Source organism: Paramisgurnus dabryanus, chromosome 21, assembly GCF_030506205.2.
Source record: "Paramisgurnus dabryanus chromosome 21, PD_genome_1.1, whole genome shotgun sequence".
Classification (NCBI taxonomy): Eukaryota; Metazoa; Chordata; class Actinopteri; order Cypriniformes; family Cobitidae; genus Paramisgurnus; species Paramisgurnus dabryanus.
The window spans coordinates 18965575-18992886 of record NC_133357.1 but is presented as its reverse complement, the minus strand read 5'-3'; the positions used below and the strand labels follow the sequence as shown (position 1 = coordinate 18992886).

General features: G+C 37.7%; 1 protein-coding gene across 1 annotated transcript in view; it reads right to left on the bottom strand.

Annotated features, from left to right (window-relative positions):
• Positions 1–538: 538 nt before the first annotated feature.
• Positions 539–27312, bottom strand: part of dnmt3bb.1 (DNA (cytosine-5-)-methyltransferase 3 beta, duplicate b.1) — a 54743-nt gene continuing 27969 nt past the window's right edge. The window contains exons 6-22 of the mRNA XM_065286128.1: positions 22007–22126; positions 20827–20985; positions 18549–18656; positions 17634–17775; positions 10987–11127; positions 10694–10738; positions 10428–10507; positions 8245–8357; positions 7922–8105; positions 7759–7843; positions 7515–7660; positions 5065–5155; positions 3657–3805; positions 3460–3545; positions 3239–3308; positions 2619–2737; positions 539–2521 (exon numbers count right to left, since the gene is read on the bottom strand). Coding sequence (XP_065142200.1) covers positions 2380–2521; positions 2619–2737; positions 3239–3308; positions 3460–3545; positions 3657–3805; positions 5065–5155; positions 7515–7660; positions 7759–7843; positions 7922–8105; positions 8245–8357; positions 10428–10507; positions 10694–10738; positions 10987–11127; positions 17634–17775; positions 18549–18656; positions 20827–20985; positions 22007–22126 — 1980 coding nt within the window. The 3' untranslated portion in view covers positions 539–2379. The remainder of the gene's footprint in view (positions 2522–2618; positions 2738–3238; positions 3309–3459; positions 3546–3656; positions 3806–5064; positions 5156–7514; positions 7661–7758; positions 7844–7921; positions 8106–8244; positions 8358–10427; positions 10508–10693; positions 10739–10986; positions 11128–17633; positions 17776–18548; positions 18657–20826; positions 20986–22006; positions 22127–27312) is intronic.

Below are 27312 nucleotides of genomic sequence, written 5' to 3'. Positions count from 1 at the left end.
CTCATTCTGACAGTCAGACAAATATTGTATGTCTACTGGAAGTGAGCAATTTCACGCAAATGTCAACCTTACCATGAAGAAAAGTTTTTACCCACACTTATATATCAGATGTCAACATAAATACCAGTTTAATTTTTTTTTTAAATAATTTTTCAAATGATTACACAGTTGAGCAGAATTTTCACATCTATAACATGGTTTCTCTCTCATATATGCGCAGATGACAAAATAAAATAAAATATTATTTGTTCTTCATTTGTTTGGTATTATTGCTTCTTGTTTGTGCATTATAATTAACAGAATTCTTACAAAGTAATCTCCCACACTTGTCTCTGTTCTTTGTCACATCCATAACACGTTTATTTTCTTTTATAAATTATAAAACACAAATAAAGACTGATATTTTTCAGAATTTTGGATCATCAGCTCAATATATTAATAATAAGTAAATTCTATGAGAAATTGTGTTTTATTTTTTGACTGAAAATGTTGCATCCAAAATGCTGGAATTACTCATATAGTCCATACATGTAACAACCCCCACTACATTTAATTTATAGTAAGACAGTTCACATAAAAAACAACCAATTAGGTTTTTAGGAAACACACAGTCCAAAAGTTTTGGATTCTTGGTCTTTATTGCTTTTTTCTCAAGATACTAACATTTTTGGTTATTTTTATACTGTCCCAAGAGAACAGTAATTTGTATACAAAAACTATAAAAGAAAAATATAAAAAATATAAAATCGACTGTATAAAAGTATTGTTAAGGTTGAAAAGTACAGAATAAGCAGGTAAAATATTAAGTAAAATGACAGCATCTTATATCAAATTGGAAAATCTACTAAGCAAAATATTAAGGCTATGATATTAAAATGTACAGTAAAAAAGCATACAGGAAAAAGACAGTCTTTGTGCTGTTTATGCCTGTCTAACAAACACTTTAAAGGTGTATAAAATGAAAAAGAAAACAGTAAAAAATGAAAGGTTTAATATTCATAAGTCTCATGTGGTATTAAAGTTACTAAAATGGTCAAGCTTTGAGTTTGGACAGTAGTTTTTCTTAAGCATATATATTAGTCGTATTTAACTGTTTGGGTTACAGCATTAAGTATAACAACAAAAGTCAAAAATTTCTTCGCAACCTACAATTAAACCTTATATGGTAGGCTGTATCTTTTCTCTTCAAAAGGCACCACACACAAGTGTTTCTGACAAATGAGGCATTTGCGTTAAAGAATCAAGAGTGCTAGGTATCACAAATCATTCAGTGATACAATGTTTTAGAAAACTGCAGCAACTTTAACTATAAAAACAAAGAAATTAAAAAGCATCTCTGTGAGAGCGAACCATAAAGAGTCAACATTTTGCTAAACCAGTCCTCCGTCGCAGAGGTCGAGCTACAAAATGACAATTTAAAGTATGCTGTATGAAAAAGTTCAAAAAACGTAAGAAGTTGAAATGTGTTAAAATTTGTAAACATTAATTTCAAGGTAAAAATACAGTACACTTATGATCTCTATCCTAAACAAAACAAGCTGAAAATTCTGAGTTGAGCGCAGGCTAATGCCCTATAGTCCTGCTCATAAAAACACCTTCTTGTTATATTTTTCTTGTGCGAATGTCGACCTTACAAACACTATACTGTCTGGGGAATGTTCATGAAAATTTCAATATTTTAAGTGTCATAAATGAGATTTCTACCTTTAATCAAACAAATCAAAGTAAAACAATCTGGCATGGTAAAATCATGCCTTGAGCAAAGATTTCGTTAATGCATTGTTTTGAGGGCTCACAGCTTTGTATTTGCACATTTGCAATGCTAAATTTCAAGTATTTTCTCACACCATCAATACAATGGAAATGTGTCACATGCAAGCATACATGATCTATAATGACATTACACATGATATAAAAAAATCACTCATTCTTTAGCTTAAGCTTCAAAAGATACCGTGGAAGTTTGCTTTGTTTCATTTTTACGTTTGGCTTGTTATTATAAGGCGTTGTGTAAAATCTTTTAAAAACTGTAAAACGTGTATAGATCAAACCTTACTGACAGCTTCAAACCTTGACACGTCAAGTACAACATCTAGTACGAAAACTGACCATGTTATCAATAAGTGATGTTCTTAACATCACACCACAGTGTCTAACTACTACCGTTTGGTCTGATGGTCAGGAGTCTCCACTTCGACCTCAACCCAACCTCTCAGCTCATCTCTCCAAAACTGAGATCGTTTTGTAATTTAGGAGATAATCTCCTAAATCTCCAAGAGGTCCTTGTTGTTTTAATGAGGACATTTGGTTTTGTACTTTGTTACTGTGTTTGATATAATGCTGTGTGACCTAAGACTAACTGATCGTGGACTGCAGATGCTATTCACAGGCAAAGTAGTCTTTGAGTGGGGCAAACAGGTGTCGGATCACAGGTACACTCCAGGACCGCCCCAGCAACTTCTGTCTGGCACCACGTCCCATGTTGGACACATCCGTGTAATGGACGGGAAAGCCAAAAATCCTGTGATGGGAGAATGAGAAAAATTTGATTAGGATACGGGTTAAGATATTTTCAATTATATCATTCAATCGAATATTTTGATGGTGTATGAAGAAACCTCTCTAGCTCTGTGCACCACAGGATGTCCTCTTTGCCATTCATCATAACGGGGAAATGTTGATCTTTGCCTTGCTTAATGGAGTTGGACCGTGTTGTGATGGTACGTACTTTGCCGAACTACAGATTGCATATTAAAGGGTTAGATTTAACATCCAAATAGTATACTAATCAAATGCCATTTAGTATATATTTAGCATTTCTTTATCAGACAAAATAACAAGTAAAATAAGTAATTATTTGCTGCACAGAATAAAACATTTTACAAAAAGTTTGCCAAATTTTTTCCAGCAGGGGGCGTCATTGCAATTGCCCTGGCAAGTACTACACTTCTGGTTTGTAAAGAAAATGCCTATTTGTGACCCTCTGTCTTTGAAATCCAGGCCAAAATTTCAACCTAATTATGAGTTTAGGAGCATCAAAGTTTGATTACACTTTTTAGACATGACCTTTTCTCAATATTCAAAAAATTTGGGTTTTATTTTAACGAAATGTTCTTTACATTGTGTAGGATGATTTTATTTAAAACACAAAAAATGACTTAAGCTGGGTTTTACATGCAGGGTCACATGTGTGCAAAATGTGTCAAGATCGCAAGCATCTCAAGAAACAAAATGTTACCTTTGCCACACGGCCATGTTCCAAACAGTCCTGAAGCTCTAATTTATCCATCCCAGAGGCACACAGAGGTCTGCAACAAAGCACTTTTATTCATATCACTACATAATGGTTCCATTTATAAAGAGACAAATTTAATCTTTATTGTAATCTAATTTAGAGGATACATTGGCACTAGGAGATTACACATAAGGACAGTATGAGATAAGAGGCTGTGTAAGTACCTCTTCATTCCCGGAAGGTTTCCCCAGAAATATCGAGCCCTGTGAGCAGCTGACACCTCGATGGCATCGATCATCACAGGATTACACTACAGCACACAGAAAACAGGATGAGATTAGCTATTCATCAAGTAAATTTGTAACAAAGCAGATTCAAAGCAAATCACATAGTCATATCGATCTAGAACGAAAGCACAAACCTCCAGGAACCGTGAGATGTCTCTCTTATCGTTGACGCTCATGGCGACCACGTTCTCAAACATCCAGAAAAAAGGTCGGTCTTCCCCTTCCTTTGGCTTTGCTTCACTCAACAGGCGGTAAAACTCAAAAAACAGCCGCCCGGTCCCCTCTAAACAAGAGTAATATACAATTTGGCAAATATATGCAGTTAAGTTTTATATTAGATTTTATCATCTGCTGATATAAATGCATCCCATACAGCCAAAAAATATATGCCCAAAAATATGCTTTAAATAAATGATTAAATATTTTGTAGAAAGAAAAGCTTAATTATATATATTTTGAATTTGAAAATAGTTCTAAGTTTTAACCATACAGTCATATCAACATCTATTTCGAAACATATTTATGGGGTAAGCAAATACATTTCAAATTTTACACCCCATTTGACAAAATATATATTTCTTCCTGACAAAGTTTATTTTAAATACAGTATTTGCTAAACAAATTTTATTAACAGTGAATACATTTTTTTTTAATATTTATTTTTTATCTTTTTAAACCTGTAATCTAACAAAGTTTTTTTTCCAATGGGACGTGAATATATTTTCTTGGATTAAAATATATGGAGGGCTAAATATATGTTAAAATGCTTTAAAAGTATATTTCTTTTTAAAGTGTATTTTAAAAAATTGCCAAAAAATATATGTAAAATTATTTTCGATTTTTTTGCCGTATGGGCTATGCAAAAAAGCAGATGTTGCAAGACAAAAAAACACATCCTGAAGTCTATATAGCTTGATTCGTCCTTCAACACAAGGCTCAGGGCTCAATCTTAGTAACATTAAAGAAGTAGTTCACTCCAAGAATTAAATTTACCGGGTTGATCACAATTCAGATTGAACGATTTGTTAAGTAAATAGTAAATGAATAAAGTTATAATAAATGTATAATTTATAATAAATTTTTATTCATGGTTAAACTATTCTTTAAAGCTTAAAGGAATAGTTCACCCAAAAATGACTTTCTTCAGTCAAAAACAAAAAAAATTAATTTAATTTTATTTTAATTTAAAAAAATAATTTGATACTAAAATGCTGTTGTTTTATCTTCTTATATGGGGGTCAACATGGTGACATCTGATTTGTGATGATGAAGGGATGTGCATTTTGGAGCTTCACCATGTTTGCTCCCATATAAGAAGATAACATGATCTTTTGATATAAAATTGTATTCTAAAAAAACATCACTTTGAAATTTTTCTCAATTTTGTAAATTGCTTTGGCTTCTGCTTAATGCATAATTGTAAAATGTGAATAAAAGTCATGGCATTTGGGTGTAAATTACAAGAATTTTTTTTAGGTGAACTATTCCTTTAAGAAATAACAGTATTAAAAAAAATATATACTATAAGTGATACTGTCTTACCATACAGACCTTTCCTGGCTGGGTTGACAATTGAAAGATCATTACAGGGACTTCCACCAATCACCAAGTCAAAGGGTCCCCACTCGGCAATCTGAATAACAGAACAGCACCATCTAGTGTTAGTAGACATAGTAACAGTGAAGCTCCAGATGTGTGGTGAAGCTACCAGCAATTCATTTGGCATTAAACATATTATCACTGGCATTCTCAGAAGAAAACCACTTTTACTTGAATTGACCATAAAAGAGTATGAGATTACAAATATTTAACATATATATCCGAGTAATTTGTTGCTCAGTATCTAAACTTTTCTATAAGTCTAACTACTGGTTGCTCAGCCATTAATGTTATGGACTATATTTAAAGGGACTTTTCAAAATGCTCTAGAAACAGTCCAAGGCCGACAGCGCATCTGTGAGTGCCAGTAAGAAAGTGTGTCTGCAGCTGGTCTACTAATTCTTTCAGTGTTTCAATGATAACCCTATCAAGGGCCTCATCCGCCCCACACCACCCTCAATATACCCCTTCTCTCTTTTCTTCCGCGACAAGAATCCTTTTATACGGCCATCTCTGCAATCCCACCCAATCCAGCCCATGAACAACAATGGATGGGTGAGCGAATGATTGAGTGGGTGGGCGGGTGAGGAGGTGAATGAATGAACTGAAAGAGAGGGGATTTAAGACGGACGAACAAGCCTTTGTGTTCCATCACTAAAGCTTAAGACAACTCGCTGTTTTCTGTGTGTGTAAGTGTGTGTGTTTGATAATAAGTAAGAAGGATAATGGAAACCAAACAGACTTAGAGGTGTGACTACAAAGGCAAAACTCAGGTGAGGCCATTAGACTTATTATCAGGTGCTGTTAGAACAAGCAACACGCTGCTAAACAAACAATCTCAGGCCAGGTGTGTGTGAAGATACCCTGCCAAAAACTACTAGAAAGCAAGAGTCATTTATACAAGTAGTTGAGAAAAAAAGGAATGTGAATGTACTTTTCTTTGTTTAAATGTGACCCTGAACCACAAAACCATAAGGCTCTATTTTTAAAATTGAGATTTATACATCACCTAAAAGTTGAATGAATAAGCTTTCCATTGATTTATTGTTTGTTAGGATATGACAATATTTGGCCGAACTATTTAAAAATCTGGAATCTACGGGTGCACAAAATCTAAATATTGATTAATGTTGTCCAAAATGAAGTCCTTAGCAATTGCATCCACTCACAAAAATAAAGTTTTAATTTATATTTATGCTAGGAAATTTACAAAATATCTTTATGGAACATGATCTATACATAATATTCCAATGATTTTTGGCATAAAAAACTATAATTTTGAGCAATACAATGTATTGTAGGTTATTGCTACAAATATACCTGTGCTACTTAAAATATTTGTATATTTTTATCAAATTTAAATATTTTATTTATTTTATTGTACATGTTACTGTCATTGTTAAACATTTAATTAGGAGTGCATAATATACAGACATCATTGAATATTGCAGATGTGCATGTCATTCAAATTTGGTTTCTTGTGGTGGGACAAACATTTAATATCTGACTTTACACATATTTTTGAAGTAACCACTGATCTATATAAATGACTGGATTGCGCATATAACACCTAATGTAACAGCGTAAGGTTAAGCCAGCGGAGAGTCCGAGCGGCCATCTTGGTGTGCCCAACCGGTGTCATGAGCAATTCGGTCTCCCCTAGGACCCCGATTGGTACCTAGCACTAATGCCTGTTCAATTGCGATATCTCGTCTGCGTTAGCGGTCTAGCAAGCTAATTACGTTGTACAATATGGAAGCATAATTTTTTTTAAAATAAAAGTTAACAAAAAAATAATATAATAAACTAATATTCATGTTGCAGACACGTCAGTACTTTTGTGTCATCATCTGTTTTACAAAAACAATACTTTTATTTTTGTAAATGATTAACATACCTTACGAAATGTATTTTTTTTAATAGTAAAAGTGTAGTAATCATGGCTTATAAATTATAATTTTAATGTTTGATTCAGCTATGTAGTAATGTTTTGTATAAGTAACTTTACACAGTACAAAAGTGGAAAGGGTACAGTATAATAATCGAAATAATAAAATGATGCAAGCAATGTGTAGATCTCCCACCTATAGCCTCATTTATATACTACTATATGAAACATATCATTTAAAAGACATCAATTGTAATTTTAACAACGTTCTAACTACATAAATCATAACGTGATTTGTAGAAATGGTAATAAGGTGCTAAGAAAACAACCCATGAGGAGTTTTTTCAGCCAATGGAATCACGCGGGGGTCCTAAGGGGGAAGAATTCCCAGGGGGGACCGAATTGCTCATGACACCGGCAGAGGGCGTCATTGACTTGCATTCAAAATCATGATCTTAATCCATACGAGACACAAACCAAAAGAAAACAATCACGGTACACTCACGTTTTTTCTGGTAACGTTGCGAACATCATGCACATATTGAATTTTTCCTTCATGCCGGACGACGCCCACCGAAATTGAGTCTTCACATACTTCTGATGCAATGTACAAATCAACCTTGAAGCCCAAGTCTCGAAGCACCAAATAACCTGTAAATCAACATCAGTATTCAGATATAAAACCTGTGAAAACCGATAACTAAAACGTAAATTGAATAAAGAAATCTTAAAACAGCCTTCATGTTCACCTGTGGCAATGCCATCAAACAGCGAAAGAACTCTAATTGGACGTCTTTGCTCCGCTGGAACCGCAGGGTAAATCTTGGTACTTTCCTGGAAGAAAAAAAGTGGCGCAATTAAAAACCTACAACACCAAAAACAAAGACTGCTGCAAGTTAATGTAAGACTTACAAACTCCTGTCCGTTGTCATTTACGAAAAACTCCTGTAGTTTTAAGCTCCAGTCGTGGCGTTTCTTCAGTACACCGTACAGCTGCAGGGGCTGACACATGTAACAGCGCCACGGGTCCAGATCACGGGCGCTGTTGGCCGCCCCCGCACCCACTAATAAATCCAGACAATCCACGCAAAAACACCTGCAGGTAGACAGAAAGACAATATGCAGACAGTTATCGAGGTGAAGAGTGACGAGGGGCCGAGATGTTACAGTGGAATGCAAGAGATCGTCAGATGTGAAAGACTGAGAAGCGTGAGACGATGCGTTTGGTTTGGTACCTGCAGCAGTTGGCGTTTCCACAAAGCAACACCTCTCTACCGCCACAGCACACGGTGCAGTAGGACTGGTAGCCGTCATCATCGTACATGTAGGAGATTTCTAAATAAACATCCTGATGCAAACAAAAACACAATTGTAAATACGTAACAAATTACATTTTAATCAAAATTGCATTACAATGCAATCAAATCTGACAGCAATGTTCATTCATGAAAATTTTTACGCATTCGTGAGACTCTGTGTACAATGCGTGTGCACATAAAAAACAAACTATACTCCGGGCTTAGGTTTGCTGGTCTTGTCTAGTTTTAATGTGGTCTTGTTGCTCTCCCACTTTGTCCAATCTGATCTTAGCTGGTTCAGATGATCAGCCAAGTGCTCACAACCTCTCTAAAACCACCAAACAGACCAACGTGCATTAACTTAAAGGAGCAAAAAAAAGTTTGCGTTATTTTGTCACTTATTGGGAGTAGTTTGCTAGCTGGACCCATTCACTTCCAGTCTTTGTGCTAAGCTAAGCTAGCGGGGGCTGCGTCAGACAGAGTTACAGCATGCACAGAGATGAGAAAGGTATGTATGGACTTATCTAACTCTGGGGGATACGGTGAATAAGCTAAATTCCAAAAATGTGGGCACGTTCCTTTAAGACACCATTAAAAACTATTCATGCTGCTCCAGCCAATGTGCAAGCACATAAAAAAACAATGCTTCTAGGAACAATATTTCCTAAATATCTTACACAAAGTATAATCTCATTCATTCTACAAACTATATGCCAACCGCATGCAACTCCATACTTTCTTAACTCTTTCCCTGCCAGTGTTTTTTTTAAGTTCCCAGCCAGCGCCAGGATTTTTTATGATTTTCACAAAAGTTTAATGCCTTACAGGAAATGTTCTTATGTAAATATATAGACATTTCATCCTATCTCTTTTTATCACCTCTCAAATATGGGTAGGTTTCTACAAAAATACCAAATTGTGTGCAAAAAGCAGAGATAATTGCATTTTTGTAAAGGACTTTGGTTAAAGATCAAAATCAGAATGATGATCAAAACATACATGGAGTTTTTACTGTTTTTGGATCAGTGGATGCTTCAGTATTTTATAAGTTGGGTGAGAGCACCACCTAGTGGATAATAGTGGAAATATGGATTGCAGGCATTGGCAGGCAAGCGTTTTCTCTTATGATGGGTACACACCAAAAGATAATCGGGCTGATTTTGGGCCGATTTCCCCCTTCCGACAATCCTAGCTATGTCCCGTTTATCTTGATGGTTCTACAGATTATCTCATCAGATTTTCCCTTTGTGTGAGGTGTGTAAAGAGTGTCCGAACCTGACTGGAAGAACGTCGGAGCCTCCCCGATCGCGAATCGTAAATATTAAATGTTTCATTAGAAATCCTGATGTGGGGGGGAACCCTGAGGACAAACGCGCGCATGCTCTTGAGATTATCACGTGAAACTAATCAATATCCAATCAGAAAGCAAGATGATGGAAGACGGAAGCAGTCATGGCAAAGCAAAAAGTGAAGTTGATGCAAAGTGAACTTGTACAGACCATGTTCCCGCTGCCTCGACGACTTCATCCGAACCATTTTTTTAATTTTCCATAATTTTTCTGTAAAAATCATTCCAAACACTATCATTGAAATGTCTTCCTGCATATTGTCCGCCATGCTTATTCTGAAGTCTCAAGATTTTGTGAGATTTCCTGTGTCCTCTGGGCGAAAATCTGTCAGTGAGTGGTGTGCTGTTTTTGACACATCATGGCACACCAGTTAAATCTAGGATTTTATCCTAATGTTTGTGGTCTATCACATTTTGAAAATCTTATAAGATGTAAAAACATCTTTTGGTGTGTACCCAGCATAAATTGACAAGTTATCTCGATGGCCTGGGAAAGAGTTAATCAAATCTGTTATTTTGTTTCAGATAAAGTATAACTGTTCATTGCATTGGAGGCAGCAATGTCAAATCTGTAGTTCCTCATGACTTTATTTATCCCAGTGTATAACCAACAGATACAATAGCAGTGTCCAGGTGTTAGGATCAAGTAATGTTGTCTGACACTTTTATGAGCAATCATGTCAGCACGTGTTGCAGCGCCAGGTTCCCAGAATCTCAGGTTGTATTGTGTGACATGAGATTGGAGAGGATAAGTAGGTGAACCTGGAGTTACCTTGCATGTTGGGCAAAGGCCTCCTTCAAACAGGGGGTGAAAGGTTGCCACTCTCGTTTTTCCACAAGAGAGGCAAAACTCTGGAACAGAGAGCAAGAACAAATCAAGCAAATTAAACAAACACAATTTTGGGAAGCCAAACTAGTTGGTACACTGGAAAATCAACTTTCAAGTTATTTTTATATTTTGATTGCTTATTAAGCTCAAGATAAAGGGGGGATATGTGTGATATTTGTATTGGAGGTGTAGCTTAAAACATTTCTTACCTTCTATACTTCTGTTATTCTTTAAAACTTCATTGACCATTTGTTCTGCAATACAGATGAAACTGCCATTATTAGCATAATAAACAACAACAATTCAAACATTATAAAACATTTAAACCTCATTTTAGTTTTCCACAAGGTTTTATTTTACAATCTAATCATGCATCTTTCAAATCTGGTGTGAATAGGCGATTTCAGACCTCACATTTACACATCTATATTCACACGTATATCATTTAACGTTACGGTAATCTGCTGTCAGGCATCAACATGAATAATAACCCATATCTGACCTCTGCTGTAGACGTCCTCAGTGCCAGATTTGGCCTTACAGATACTGAGTCGAGCTCTTTTGGCAGAGGGAGGGAATTCTGGAGGGCTGGAGTCCAGCAGTGCCGAGCTCTCCGAGGCCAGGGGAAAAACACAGTACTCAGCTGGAAGAAGACACATACACATTACTCACTACTGTAAACAAACATACACATATACACTAAAAAATGACACATTAGAGCGGTGGTTCTCAAACTTTTCCGGCGGCCCCCAAAGCAGCTTTGACAATATTTAAGTCCTCAAGTACCAAGAGGTAGATCAAGTCGGAACAGCTGGGTTCCAGACATAAAATTCAGTTGCTGTTTTCCATAAGGAAATAGATTTTCAACACTATCTTTTAAGCTTTTAAAGACAGTCCATAAAACCTTTAAGGAACTTTTATTTATTCAAGTTAATGTAACCATGAGCTTAAACGTTGTTAATCGATGTTATTTGCTTTTTAAGCGTTATACAAATCTGCATTGTGCTCTATACATCCCTATCCATCCCGAAATTATTTTTTAAGTTTAAGTTACAGTAAAAGTCATATTTATATCTGTAAATGTATGTAAATGTATATCAGGACAATGACCCAGATATTTCATCATGCGATTCACATACAGCGCAAGAGCCATAAACAGGCAGACGGTCTGTTGGGCTTTCGTACAGCACATCTGCCATCGCTATGGGCAAACTATAAATCCCACAGTAATTAGATACGCTATTTCCTCTTTCAGAAACCACTGTAAGATCACACTTTCAGACTCAGAGATAACCTTTTCTCAAGAGTTCACAGTTCTCAAGTTTTATTTTTGAGTTAAATACTCCTAATTTCACACCTGTATGAAGTCATCTGTATGTGTAATGATTTCGGATGATAAATAGATTTAGGTTTAAACCAGAGGGCCTGATAAACTTTAAATGGAAGTAGCCGAACTAAAATTTTACCCTAAATCAGAAAATTTAAAATATCTATTATAAAAAAAGAGAATTTGTCCAAGGTGTAATCTTTCCACCTTAAATTTACTTGTAAATCAATCGTAAGTTTACTAACATACTACAGTTACGGCCTGGCCCAAAGTTAACTTCCGGACTATGTTTGTTTAATTACTTGATTAGTGGCTAAACTGACCAAACAAATACCCAGAAATCTGAAACAAATACCTTGTCAAAATTAAAAATGTTTTGGTTTTTCTATTTATTAGGGCTGCAACAACGAATCGATTAAATCGATAAAAATCGATTACTAAAAGTGTTGGCAACGAATTTCATAATCGATTCGTTGTGTCGCGTGACGCAGAGACGTTTAATAAAAATAAAAAAAGGAAAAACTTCAGTTAAGCGCGGAGCGGAGTGAACACACTCGCCCTGCATCCCAAACCGCCTAATTCCATACTATATAGTAGGCAAATAGTATGAGAAGTAGTGCTTTTCGCCTACTATATAGTATGCGTTTTGGGACGGAGCGTCGGTCTCTCTCGCGCACTGTTGCTTGCAGAGTTCGGCGCCTCATAGACAGGGCGGCGGAGAAAAGACAGGGCGGCGGAGAAAAGATAACAAAACAGCAAAGGTAAAGGAAAACCACATGTCAGTGTTTTACTCCTCCCAAACGTAAGCGCGTCACCTGGAAGTTATAACCGGCAAAGAAGTAAACAAACAAAGTCGACACGTTTATGCTTTATGGAGCGACGACAGTGAGTAAAAAAAAGTTTCTAGAACGAATAAAATGATATTAAACAAAGAAATAAAGCATTGAGAGAGAGATGAACGCTTTTCCCCGTCATGAACCTGTATGTTAAATCATCGCGCCGTCACTCTCCTGCTGTTCTGTACTGCGCGCTCCAGCTCATACCAAGCAAGGAGAAGCGCGTGCCCGGCCCAACATACAGTACAACATACAGTAAGTGCCACCTGTTGTTGAATAAACATCGTCTTACATTTTTTAAGGCGAAGTAATGAATGGTGTATTTGCATTATGCGCGGGAGTAGAAGACGCATCTTCCGTTTTCACACGCATTTATGTGGCCAAATGTAAATGGAACAGTTTTAACAAATGAGATAGCTATCCGATCAGAGAAAACACATAAAGTCAAATATAAGGTACAAAGCTGTCACTGGGGCAGTACCCTTTATAAAAGGTCCTAATATGTGCCATTTAGGTACAAATATGTATCTTTGAACTGCCAATATGTACTTTTGAAGTACTAATATGCACTTTTTGGTAAAGGTGTACCTTTTTGAAAGGGTACTGTCCAGTGTACTGTACATTTTAAATCGAAATCGATCGAAATTAAGTCACAACCTCGAACTTCGAATTAAAAATGGGATCGTCGATGCTGCCACGCCCTCATGTCACGTCCAGTCGGCTTGTCAAGCGGGGGAAAATAAACCTCTCAGAGGTGCCTTTAAAAACATGTGTCCAGCGGAAAGTGATTTGTATTTTAAACACGAGGGATGTATTGCTACAACTCCTTGTAATGCATATCATAAACAGGATTACTACCTAGTGATCTGCCTTCGGACAGAGCGCAGCTCTCTGCACGTGCGCGAGAGAGCCGCCAAGATGCACCGGGTTATATTTTAAACAAAAGGGATAGTTTGCCTCAGCTCGCATGAAACGCATAAAACTGAACAAATACGTAAGGATTACTACTTTAGTTTATGTTAAGACTTTGGACAGATGCGAGAGCGCGTGCACGTGAGACAGAGAGAAGGGCAGCTGCTTAAGACGCACTGGTTTTATTTCAGATGCTAGAAGGAGTCCAAGACGCGTGCATTAAGTCCATGTGCGTGCAAGAAGGAATCCTCTCTCTACAAGCTCTCTCGCGTAAGTGAAGCCCACAAACCCCCATGTGAGGAAAAGCACGCAATGTGCATGTTAATGTGAAACTATAATAATAATAATAAAGGAAATGGTCATATAATTGCATACTGGTCTGATCGTTCAGACTGGGTAACTGTCGCTCTCCACTTCCTGTGAAGTTTTGTATCGATGTTCCCTGATTCCCTATGCCGTGCGCAGTGCCCTTCGAACTGAACATGTTCGCTCCCTTCAGATTGGAATCTCACTTAAGATGGCGGAATACCCTGTGAAGTCCACTTCACAGTCCACTTACGGTCGAATGGAACGCACCTTCATATATACAAAACTCAAGAGTAGTGTGTATGCCAGGAGTAACCATAGCAAAAGTCAAAATGCACTATAATATAAACATAGTTTTAGTTTAATGACACTGTCACAGCTGTAGCCACAGTAGATTCCTGCCCAGAGGAAAACACAACCGTTCAAAAGCTGAAAGTATGGCTATGTAAACATGACATCTCACAGAAGCCTATAATCAGAGATGTTAATGGCTGGATTTATAGAGGAGAGCTGCTAAGTGGGACAGTAACATGTCTACACCTGGTTGAGCTTGACGCCTGCGGGTTTACAGCTTTATTTGTAAACGTTTTAGGGTTGTATCACTGCATCATGACATCTCAATCTATAGTCTGAACATTCTGTTGCTGTTCACAGTCGGTCAGGGACTATTTTTTCCAGCGGAAGAAAGACTTTACTTCATGAAAGTTGTAGATATATATTTTTTGCTTTAATATTTGTATTGTGTGGTAACCGTTTTATAAAAGCAATACGGTACTCTGGACTAGTGCAGTATCGTAAATAAGTCACAGGTGAAGGGGTTGCAGACACTACACTTCGCATCGTGCCTAACAACACCCTGCAGACGTGACTTATTGCCGGATACAGCACAGCTTCTCACGCCTCACTGCTTACAATCAATTTCATAAAAATGACATGTTTTCCGTTATGTGCGTGGTAATGAAGAGATGTGCTTGATAAGACAAATTAATTCATAATATTCTCACAGGTAAACATGACTTTTGTGTTTGAAGAAAACTTGAATAGCAAGTTACATTACTTTCCTGCTGCTAACATGTACTATATGACTTAAAGGGTTAGTTCATCCAAAAATGAAAATAATGTCATTAATGACTCAACCTCATGTCATTCCAAACCTGTAAAACCTCTGTTCATTTTAAGATTAAGATTAACCATACTACCGAGCGTAGTAATAATGTAACACAAATAAGAGGGTGCTAAGTGAGGCCAATGTCAGCTGCTTCCCAGGGGTTGAAAAAAAACCTAGGAAAAACCCTGTGGGAAAAGTCCTAGGAGGGGAAAAAACCCTTGGGAGACAGCCAGACAGAGCTGGTTATAGAGGATATATAACATAATTGGTACAATTTTTTACAATTTTATGGGGATTAAAACATAATATATATGTATAGATATACACGGATAAGTAGATTTAAGATGGCAGTTTAAGTTGTTTTAGATTTAGTACGAGAGCTTTCTTAGCCTCCGTTGAAAATCTATGTAGTGTATAATTTCCATGTCCAGAAAGTTAATAAAAACATCATCAAAGTAGTCCATGTGACATCAGTGGGTCAGTTAGCATTTGTTGAAGCATCCAAAAATAACAAAAAGTGGCGACTCGTGACTGCTCATCCGAGGGGCGCAAATTCAAAATAAGTGTTCAGAGTGTCCTGTGTGTTGCTTGCGTTTCCAAAATATGTGTTTGTTGCGTCATGTGAACCATGTGCATCACGTGTTTTGTCAAAATAAGTGCCTGCTGTACACGCTTCAAAACCATTTATGATAAAAGAGACACTGTCATTCACAAAATACACACAAGACACTCCCTTAACTCTTTCACCGCCAGCGTTTTTAAAAAAAGTTGCCAGCCAGCACCAGCGTTTTTCATGATTTTCACCAAAGTTGAATGCCTTCCAGAAAATACATTATACCAAATGAAAGAACAGACCCTCTGCTTTCAAACAAAAAAAAAACGTTTTATCCTACCTTCAGTGGTTCTTTTGTAATCAGCTTTTGAATATGGGTAGGTTTTTGCAAAAACACCATATTTTGAGCAAAAAGCAGAGATAATTCCATTTTTATGACGGACTTTTCATAGAGATCCCATTCAGAGCGATCTTTAAAACAGACACGGACATGCAGCCGCTTGCCATAGGGCAATAAAAAAGTTGGGCGGTTGCCATAGGGCGGTTTTAAAAAGTTGCGGAAGGGCGCCACCTGGTGGATAATAGCGGTATTGCGGAAAGACGGAAAATCTCGTCATTGGCGGGGAAGCGTTTTCTCTTAATTGACGAGATATCTCGTCAATGGCGGGGAAAGAGTTAACAGTAAACTCTGATTACGCATGAGATTATGAGAGTATCTGGCAAACGTGAGCTCTCTTTTATCATAAACCCTTTAAACGTGTCTGCAGCAGGCACTTATTTGACAAAACACGTGATGCACACAGGATCTCTCGACGCGCCGAACACATATTTTGAAATAAGGAACCACACACATAACGGGCTACATACATGTTGTGACGAACTTCCCATCGAGCGCCCTCGAAAAAAGAAGTCACCTGTCGCCACTGGACTTAATTCAGCATTGTCTTCTCTTCTGGGTCTGGTGCCGCGTTCACCAAACTGCAGTGACGCTGCTAACGTATGACGCTGCTGACGTGTTATCTGGTGCGCCCAAGGTTCATACATTATCAACAGAGGGTCAGAAAGCTCTCGGACTAAATCTTAAACATCTTAAACTGTCCTCCGAAGATGAATGGAGGTCTTAAGGGTTTGGAAAGACATTAGGGTGAGTCATTTATGACACAATTTTCATTTTTGGATGAACTAACCCTTCAACAATATAACAATGTCTACAAAAAATATCTGTTTCTTCTTTCAAATCTGGTGATGGTTCTTCTTACACTTTATTTAGACTTTTATGTTTTTTATTTTATTTTGAGTTTCTGATCTTTTTGTCCTTCAACCTGTTTTTGATCGTTTCCTCCCATGCCCTACATGTGTCTATTTGGGTCTTGATCAGGGGCCCAAATTCAAAATATGTGTTCAGAGTGTCATGTGTGTTGCTCATCATGTCCAAATATGTATTTTTTGTATCATGTAAACCATGTGCATCATGCGTCTTTTCAAAGTATGTGCCTGTTGCACACACGTTGAAAGGGTTTATGATAAAAGAGACGCTCACATTCACGAAATACTCGCAAAACAGTAACTTAACACTAAACTCTGATAACACATAAGATTAAGTGAGTATCTGGCAAACGCGAGCATCTCTTTTATCATAAACCCCTTCGAAGCGTCTGCAGCAGGCACTTATTTTGACATCACGCGTGATGCACATAAGTTTACATGAAGTGCCAAACACATATTTTGAAATGACGAGCCACACACATGACGGGCAACATACATGTTGTGACGAGCATCGCATTGTGCGCCCTCAAAAAAAAAATCACCAGCCGCCACTGGTCTTGCTATTTATACCTAACATGTTTATATTTGCTTAAAAAAATTGCATAAATGTAAAATACATGTTTAAAACAAATGCCAATCAGTTTTAATATTTTGCTATCTGATATAATAAAACACCTTTTAAATTCTGACTTTTTTTGGAGGTTGTTTGGTATTAGTCCACTCCAGTTAAGTACTGTTTCAAAGGATTACCTTAACTTATCCCGGGGCAATTAAGTAATGCAGGAATCAGTTCTGGAATGTCTGAGGGGTCTGAGATGACATCATCCTAATGTTTTCTCACCTGTGTTCTCTCTGGGTTTCAGGCCCTCCTGACCTTTGGGCAGAAAGCCGCTGTGAGCCCAGTCCAGCATGGGCTTTACCTGTTCTTCAAGACTATCCGTCTCGGATGGGGGGAATGTCTTCTCTGCGCGAATGCTGGCCACCTGAGGACCACCCGATGAACAGGGGAGCGTGTCAAAGTAATAATAACATTTCTTGGAGACAGACTTTACATCAGAGGTAGAAAAATATGAATACATTGGAATAATACCAACTATGTGAACTCTATCGCACAAAATAAATAGATTAAGTGTGAAACTGAGATAAATGACAGACTGTAAACCGTGTTATATGGAGAACAACAGAGTGTATCACAGGCAGTCCTGTTGTAGTACCGCTGCATGTCTGGGCTTGGATGCTTTTGTTTAGTTTGTTAGGAGCTATGATTGTGAGAGAGATAATTGAGGGACCTCTGGGGAATTCCAGATAATTCCCAAGTAAGTGTTTGCCCAGTCGTCTGTTTAACTCGCACACTTATAAACATAAAAAGTCTATTAAGTAATATAAAGCTGCTAGTTTTCAGAAGAACAGGTGGATATTTGTGTCCAGATGTAATTTGTTAACCCTTTCAGGCACAGACACACTGTTTGCCTTTCAAACATTACATTTTACCGGCATGAATGAATAACAAGAAATTAAACTAAAAAAGGATTTGTGTCATTAGTCCTTGGCAACATGTTAAGGGCCAGTTTCAGTTTTTCACTCTGACTACAATGATAAATAATCAGAGATATTTGTCATAGTAACCACTCTGCCTGACAGGGTTATCCAAATACATCAAAGGTTGGGTAGGATGTATAAACTAATTTCCCTTAAGGCGACAATTGTCGCTAAGTGTTTACAATAACAATTAACAAAGACAAAAATGTGTTGTTACCTCCAGGGCCTGGAATATTGCTCTCCGGTAGGAGGCGAGTTTTGTGTAGGATGACTGGTTGAAAAACTTTGGGAAGGCTGTGATGGAATCCAGTTTGTCAGCGGATACCTGTAAGACACACCAGACATGTGATGCATTGCAGACAATCGCTTTGAATAGTAGTTTACAGAATAGCACAGCATTAGAAAGAGATGGCAGCAACTGATGTATAGTGTATATTTTTTCATATTTATCACATACGTTTCCTATGTTAAAGTGCATTTCTTGTAGAATTTGAACAGCAAGAATGGCAGATTTACAATTTTAGGCTTTTCAATGGCTATAAAGCCCGGAGTATAGTTTGTTGTTTTACGTTTACGTGAAAAGACGTGCACGGATATTTGTTGTTGGTAACAACTGCCTAATATTTCTTATTTGATTTTGCAGGGAACTTGTAAACAGTATAAAGAATCACTTAAAGCAGGTATGGGCAACTTCGGTCCTGGAGAGCCGGTGTCCTGCAGAGTTTAGCTCCAACTTGCCTCAGCACACCTGCCTAAAAGTTTCTAGTATGCCTAGTAAGACCTTAATTGGCTGCTTCAGGTGGGTTTAATTATGGTTGGAGCCTTAACTCTCCAGGACCGAAGTTGCCCATCCCTGACTTAGGGGCTGTCCACACGGAGACACGTATCACTGTATACATATACATTTGTTATCGTATTGGCGTTTCATCCACACGGATCCGGCGTTTTGGGAGACTGAATCCGCTATTTTTTGAAACCGGGTCCTAAAGTGGATAAATTTGAAACCGACACCCTTGCGGTTTCGTGTGTACAGCCAATCCGTATATTTTGTGAAGCGAAAACGTCATCACATCACGTGTCGGAAGCGTCACACCTAACAGCAACAACAATAACGGCGGAGTCGGACTACGTGATAGTGTTCGTGCTACAGAAGCTACTAAAGCCTACTAGCTTTATTACAGCAAAATCTATTACTTCTATGCAATTGTGGTGACCAACAAGCGATAATGGACAACACCATACGTTGGCTATGCGCATGCTCAAAGTCTTCTTCTCCGTGTATAGTGTATATCTGTGGCAGAATTACAGCACCCCATATTGGTCCAGCATATATACTACACAGTCGGTTTCATGTTTACGGATTATTTTTTTAGAGCAAGGAAAAAAAATGACCGGATAGGGAATGCACCGGCTTCGTGTGGACATAGCCTTTAAGGGATAGTTCACCTAAAATGTAAAAATTTTTCATCATTTATTCACCCTCATGTTGTTCTAAACCTGTATAAATGTCTTTATTCTGTTAAACACTAAAGAACATATTTTAATAAATAATGATATTTATGGCTATAGAAGTCAATGGGTACCATTGTGTGTGTTTACCTTTATGTATCAAAATATCTTCTTAAAGGAAAACACCACCATTTTTTTATATTTTACTATGTTCTTACCTCAACTTAGACAAATTAATACATAGCTATCTTTTATCAATGCGTGCACTTAATCTTTGTACAGAGTGTTGTGAATGTGTTAGCATTTAGCCTAGCCCCATTCATTCCTTAGGATCCAAACAGGGATGAATTTAGAAGCCACCAAACACTTCCATGTTTTCCCTATTTAAAGACTTGCACAAAATAAAACGTGGTGATTTTTTAAAGCGGATAAAAAATGAGAACTATATTGTATGGTGGAAGAACACTTAGTTTGCAGCACTTTGACGTTGGCGCAGTTACATTATCACTTCCGCCACAAAATATAGTTCTAATTTTGTATCCGCCTAAAATTTTTAAAACGTTTTATTTTGTGCCACTATACTTACTCGTGTAAGGAGTTAGTCATGTAACAGTCTTTAAATAGGGGAAAACATTGAAGTGTTTGGTGGCTTCTAAATTCTAAGTTTGGATCCTAAGGAATGAATGGGGCTAGGCTAAATGCTAACACATTCACAACGCGCTGTACAAAGATGAAGTGCACGCATTGAATAAAGATAGGGATGTATTCATTTGTCTTAGTCGATGTAAGAACATAGTAAAATATTGAAAAACAGTGGTGTTTTCCTTTAAGAGTAAATTATTAGGTGGGTGAACTATTCCTTAAAATGTACTGCCATCTATCGGTTTCAGCTTCAAGTGCTCTACAAAAGCACAAAAAACATGGGTTTAATCCTGGGAAACAAGTATACTGATAAAATGTGTCGCTTGAATATACTGCAAGTCATTTGGGATTAAATTGTTTGCCAAATGCATAAATGTTTGTTGGTATGATTTCAACCTGTTTACCTCTGAGAATTTTCCATCTCCAAACCACTGTAGCCAGCGCATGCCATGAGAGGCCTGCCTCTTCCCTGTCGCTCTCCAGGTCACCACCATACCCGGCCACCAGGAAAAACCTTTGATTTTGCCCCAGACTAACTCTCCGATACCAAAACCTTTGTTATCCTGGAGGGAAGAAAGGAAAGACAAATAAAATTAACTGATGATATGCTGTGCAAACTAAATAATGCAGCACTTAAAGGGACAGTTCACCAAAGAGTTTGGGATTTACTGTACAAATGTGTGCATCTTGTGCGCCTTTATTGCTTACTGGTAGAGCAATTGCAAAAGATCAAGAGTTTGAACCTAGGAAACACACATACTGTTAATAATATATCACTTGTAATGCACTGTAAGTCACTGTGGATATAATGCATAAATAAAAATCTTAAACCCAAATGTGATAGACCAAAGTCAAGCACTTTTTTCTGCTAATAAATGTGTGCATTCCCAGATTTCTAATGCTTCCGATTTCTTTTCATTTGCAACAATGTTGCTTCTTCTGAATACTATTTTGTGGTGTTTTGATACTTATCAGAGCTTAGTAAAATATGCTAAGAAACTCATACAGCTTTCAAACAATATAAGAGTAAGCTTATTTTAATCCCTGCATGAAAGATCTCTTTAAATGCGTATTTCTTTGATCAAACTACACAAAGAAGGACTTATAATGGTGCTGCACATTGCTTAAATCTGGACTGAGACATAAGCAAAACCTCTGACACTGAGCTTGTCCGGGCACGATTCCCAATCAATCAGGTACCATTTCAACACCCTGTTGTTCCCTCACCTGTGCAAGTGTGTATGCATGAGTGTTTATGTGTCTGTGGTCAACAGCGACTTAGTCAACCGCTATAACCCACAAAAACCCCATTCAGACACTCCACAGTCTCTTTGTCTCGGTCATCAGTGCTCACAAAATGCACAGCTGCCCGGCTTTGCAACTCACAAACTAGAGGATACGCCACAATCACAAAGGCTGTTATCTTCGCATTCAAACAAAGCCGTTCGGCGAGGCTACTGTTACATGTCACAGGCAGGTGGTCAAACAGAGGTAATCGTGGGTTGTTTGTGCATGGGCGTTAAGAGGAACGGGACGAGGCGGGAAGAGATGGGTGGAGAGATTGAGTGTGTGATGTCGTGGTACCTTGTACTCAGGTTGGCTTGCTGTTTCACCGGTGGACGTTGAAGTGGCACTGCTTTGTGCAGAGTCTTTGGAGTCTTGCTCCATCAGCTCAAGAACGGGTCCTTCGGGAACATTAGGAACCTGCACACAAAGTAGCACAGACATCTTAACACATAGAAACTGGAAATCTTTGATCTTGTAAGCCAAAGTATTACACTAAATGTAAACAGAAACGTAACATGATATGTTTAAAGCCCTAAGGGTAAATTCACACTGATCCATCAAACGGCAACAAACTCATTCATTTCAAATTTGAGGGATGTTGTTTGTTGTGAGTGTCGATGTGCCCTAATTATCCCTTAAATACTGTTAAACCATTAGATGCTATTAAAATACAAGCAGTGATATCTCTTTTGTGAGAAGCAAGTATCAAGTCAATGCAATTAAGTTATTAATTAGGTTAGTGAAGTAACTTAAACTGAAATCAAATGAGATCCTGCAAATAAAAAAAAAATAAGCATCTACTATTTTTTCCAGCGTGGGAATTGAACCCGGGTCATTAAGAATGCAACTCCCCTTGGCCAACCAGACCCTACTGATCGGTTTCCCAGAGTCCCCGGACAGGGCTTATCCTAGTCCCAACCTAAAATGCATGCTTGAGCTGCCTTAAAGGACAAGTTCGGTATTTTAGACTTAAAGCCCTGTTTTCAGATTGTTTATGGTGAAATAGAACGGTTTTGACTGAAATTTCGACATTTGCGGCTGCCCTGAGAATTTTCGCGTGTTTGTGTTTCAGCTCAGACCTCTACAATGGGTTTAATGGTGCACTGGAACAATCCTTCCTAAAATGCATTAAACTTTCGTTTACAAAGACGTGAAACTCACCGAGTGGTCAGGGGTGTTCACTGATATGCTCACACAAAAATCGCTGCAAAAGATCATTCTATTTTACCATAAACAATCTGAAAACAGGGCTTTAAGTCTAAAATACCGAACTTGTCCTTAAATATATAAACATCGTGCCCTGATGTATCTTAACATATATCAGTGCCATTTATTTACAAGTAATGTCAGGGACCCTCAAAAATAAAGAACCTTTTGTGAGGGACCCCCTTACTAAAAATATATCCATTTATATCAAATATAAATTGTGTTAGATAAATAGTAAGTGTGACATTAGGAAGACAGTATATTGTTATCAAACTTACTGTAAATAACTGGCTGCACTTAATGTTGAATGCATAAAGCTGAAAAAAAAAATCAATTCAAATTAAAAATACAAATGACCAAAATACATGGGGCTTAATAAACCCAGTGAGTGACATAATGCTGCTTTCACATGCAATCGAAAATTATGGTAAATATGAGTTTCCAAATAAAATTGTGTTTTTTATATATCTTGATAGCATTTTAATATACAATGTACAAAAGTATGAACAATCCCTAAAAGTATATATGTGTATAGCAAGAAAAAGAGACAGGGATTAGCTTAAAGGAATAGTTCGGCCAAAATGATATTAAACCCATGATTTACTCACCCCCAAACTGTCCGAGATGCATATGTCTATCATTTTTCAGATGAACACATTTTCAGTTATTTTAGAAAATGTTTTAGATCTTTCAGTTGATTAAATGTAATGTTACGGGGTCCACCTTCAAGTCCAAAAAATGTGCATCCATCCTTCACAAAAGAAATCCAAACGGCTCCACGATGATAAACAAAGGCCTTCTGAGGGTAATCCGCGCCATTTTGTTTAAGAAATATCCAATATCCATATATCTTTATAAATGAAAATATCTAGCTTCCGGTAACGCCACCATCTTAGTCGCGTCCGCATTCAAGATGAGAGTGTACACAGAGTCTAAGGACGGTTTCACATTTGGTGCGATTGCCTGGTCCAAACCCGAGTTCGATTGCTTCCCCCTCCCCATGCCCCCCATGGACTGTGTTCACATATTATTTTTGCATCCGAACCGCGGTACACTTGCATCATCAAGCTGCAGCCGGCGCGTTATCATGTTGCTTGGCAACCGCTGTAAACGAGAAGACGACAAGTGTGATTGACGAACTCCAGGCAGAGAGATGATTTCTGAATGCCTCCGCAAAAATTGACGTCGGCGGACAGACCGTTGTCATCGAAACGACTTTAGTATGTTTGGGCCAGATAGACGCAAGTGCGTTTCTGTATTATTTTTTTGAAAACAAAACCAAACGTTTAAAAAAATAAGAACAAAAGTCAAGCAAGCATTCTATGCATTTTGTTGTCAAGGTAAGTGCACGCACACAAACACACACGTCTGTTTTGGTGGGACATTCCATATAATACGTAATTAACAGTGGTTCACTTCCGCGATTTGGTGCGATTGCGCTCACATTAGCAGCGAAACGATCTGGAGACCACATGAACCGGACCCCAGACCACCCTTTTCAAGCGGACTCGAGTACGTTTCGCGGGTGCACACCCGAGTTCGGAAGACAGCGTTCACATCATTCAAATGTACCGAACTCTGATGTCAATCGAACCTGGGTGCGCACCAAAAGTGCTAATGTGAAAACGCCCTAAGATGGCGGTCTTAACGGGAGCTATGTTCATATGAAAAATTATAGACATATGCATCTCGGACAGCTTGGGGGTGAGTAATCATGGGTTCAATATCATTTTTGGCCGAACTATCCCTTTAAGCTAGGACTAGGCCTTAGTTTAATTAGGAAATATAAGTAGTTTTAACAAACATAACATTACTTGGACATTTTGAGGGGAAAAAAAAGGGCACTGATGTATTTTAAGATATTTCTATGAAAGTTGTTTTCAGTTTGGACAGCTCTTACATTTATTTTAGTCAAGGACTAGTCTAATCCCTGTCCAGGAAACCGCCCCTTAGGGTTAGATTTACTAAACAGGACAATTTAGCGTGAGAGAGCATTTTCAAAAAAGCGGCGATGAGAGTGTAAATTTCTTGGTGTGATTTACTAACAAGGCACTTGTTAAATATCACAAGTGCAAACATTTCATAAAGACCAACGCTATCTACCAAGAGGAGCACAAATTGGCATATGGTTTAAGATGATTAAATAATGCTGCAAATACCACTAAACTGTTGAGCGCAAACCATAATTTTGCGTCTGAAAGGAAAAGTCAAATATGCACTACATATACTAAATACAAGTTTTTACTGCGTGGCTTTAGTATATCCTGATAGTAGTCAAGACCTGGATGTCCACATATGTGGACATGACATTTTTTGATGTTTGCACCATAATACTTAATTCTGTGTAACTGGAACCTGTTGTATACAAACATGGACAAATACACTGCTTCATGTTCTTAGAAAACAATTTGGTTATTATTATATTTATTGGTTCTTCCTAACCCCAAAAATAGCTGGTAGAAATCTGAAAAAAAAAAGACAAACCAAAACCTGGGTCTTAGGAGGTTAATGCTGGCGCAGTCTTTTGGTAAATCTGGTCCTTAGAAATAAATAAAAACACTAACAAATATGAAATAAAAATGCACTAATAATCGGTAGACTTTAACAGTTTTTACTTTTTGGAGAGCATGAAACACCTACATTAGAAGATGTCAAAGGAGTGAGTTCTTAAACATTTCATATAAGTTGAGCAGCGTTTAAAGTTTTCGCTTGATATGCTACATTGGAGTAGTAATATTTAAAAAAGTATACATTTTTAAAAATGATTTAGGGACAGATTTTCTTAACAGCTTGCACCAGCGCAAACCATCATTTTGGGGTTAAATAACGACTGTCAGGATTTACTAAAGACACGCAGTGGATCATTAGCCTGAAAAGGTGTGGTCTAGTTATTTTTGCAACTGACCTTATTGCAGTGGTGGCTGGTGACTTCTTTTTTCGAGGGCACTTGATGCAAAGTTCGTCACAACATGTATGTAACCCGTCATGTGTTTGTTTCCTTTTTTTTCCAAATTATCATCGCTGCCCTTCCGAAACCGTTTATCTCCATATCATGAGAATTCATTTTTTTGTCATAACTCATTATTATTGGTCACTCTTTATGTTTGTCAGTGGGTTTTGCAAATATTACATCAATAAAAAGTATTAAAAGTGCTTGTCAACTTAGACAACACAGTGTGTAATCAATAAAAAATACAGTGCTTTCGGAAGGACAGCGACCATATGTGTTCTACACATCGAGAGATCCTGTGTGCATCACGTGTCTTGTCAAAATAAGTGCCTGCTGCAGACGCGTCTAAGGGTTTATGATAAAAGAGACACTCGCATTTGCCAGATACTTTCATAATCTCATGTGTAATCAGAGTTTAGTGTTAAGGGAGTGTCTTGTGTGTATTTTGTGAACGTGAGCGTCTCTTTTATCATAAACGGTTTTGACGCGTGTGCAGCAGGCACTTATTTTGACAAAACACGTGATGCAGATGGTTTACATGACGCAACAAACACATATTTTGAAAACGCAAGGAACACACATGATACTCCGAACACTTATTTTGAGTTAGTGCCCCTCGTACTTCGTCTTCGATAGCTGGGATTTCATACCCAGAATTTTCATTTACGATGTCTGTGGTGCTTAACTCAAGTGTAAGTAAATAACGTTAGTAAATAACCCAAAGATATTCCACTCCCATCTGCGTTTTTGCGAATTGCGCTCTCGTGCTAATTTGGCCCGTTTAGTAAACTGTCCACTTAATCTTTATTTTTTTTTGAAAAAATTAAATTCACAGAATTCGTCGGAGTTGATGGTGTAGTGGGCTGCGCTACGACATATTGTGCAAACGCACTTCCGGCGACCCGAGTTCGAATCCTGAGTTCTTTGCCGATTCCATACCCCTCTCTCCACCCTCTACTTTCATGTTGTCTCTCATTTACTGTCTATCATCAATAAAGGCAAAATGGCCCAAAAAATTACTTTAAAAAAATTCACAGAATTCAAAAAGCTGTTCATTACCACAGAAAATAATTTCAACTTCTGTACTTAATTTCCTAAAAACAAAAACAAATGACAGCTAAGCACTTACAGTGAAGGTTGTTGGGGCACACCCATTCAAGTCCATTGTGATTTCATCACTGTCAGGCCACTGAGATGAGTTATTTTCTGTGGTAAATGACATCATGCTGCTGAGATGCTGGATTCTGTCGCTGGTTTGTATCTGGTCTCTAACTAGTAGTCAACCTGGTTTTGGTGGTCTACCATAATCCCCATCTATTGTTTATGTTCTAGGCCCAACGCCAAACCCACTTGTCTGTCTTGTCTTACCCTGCCACAACACAAGTTAAAGCTAGCAGTGACATATGTTTGGCGATTGACGTTTTTCTCTCTTTGCATCTCCTAGACT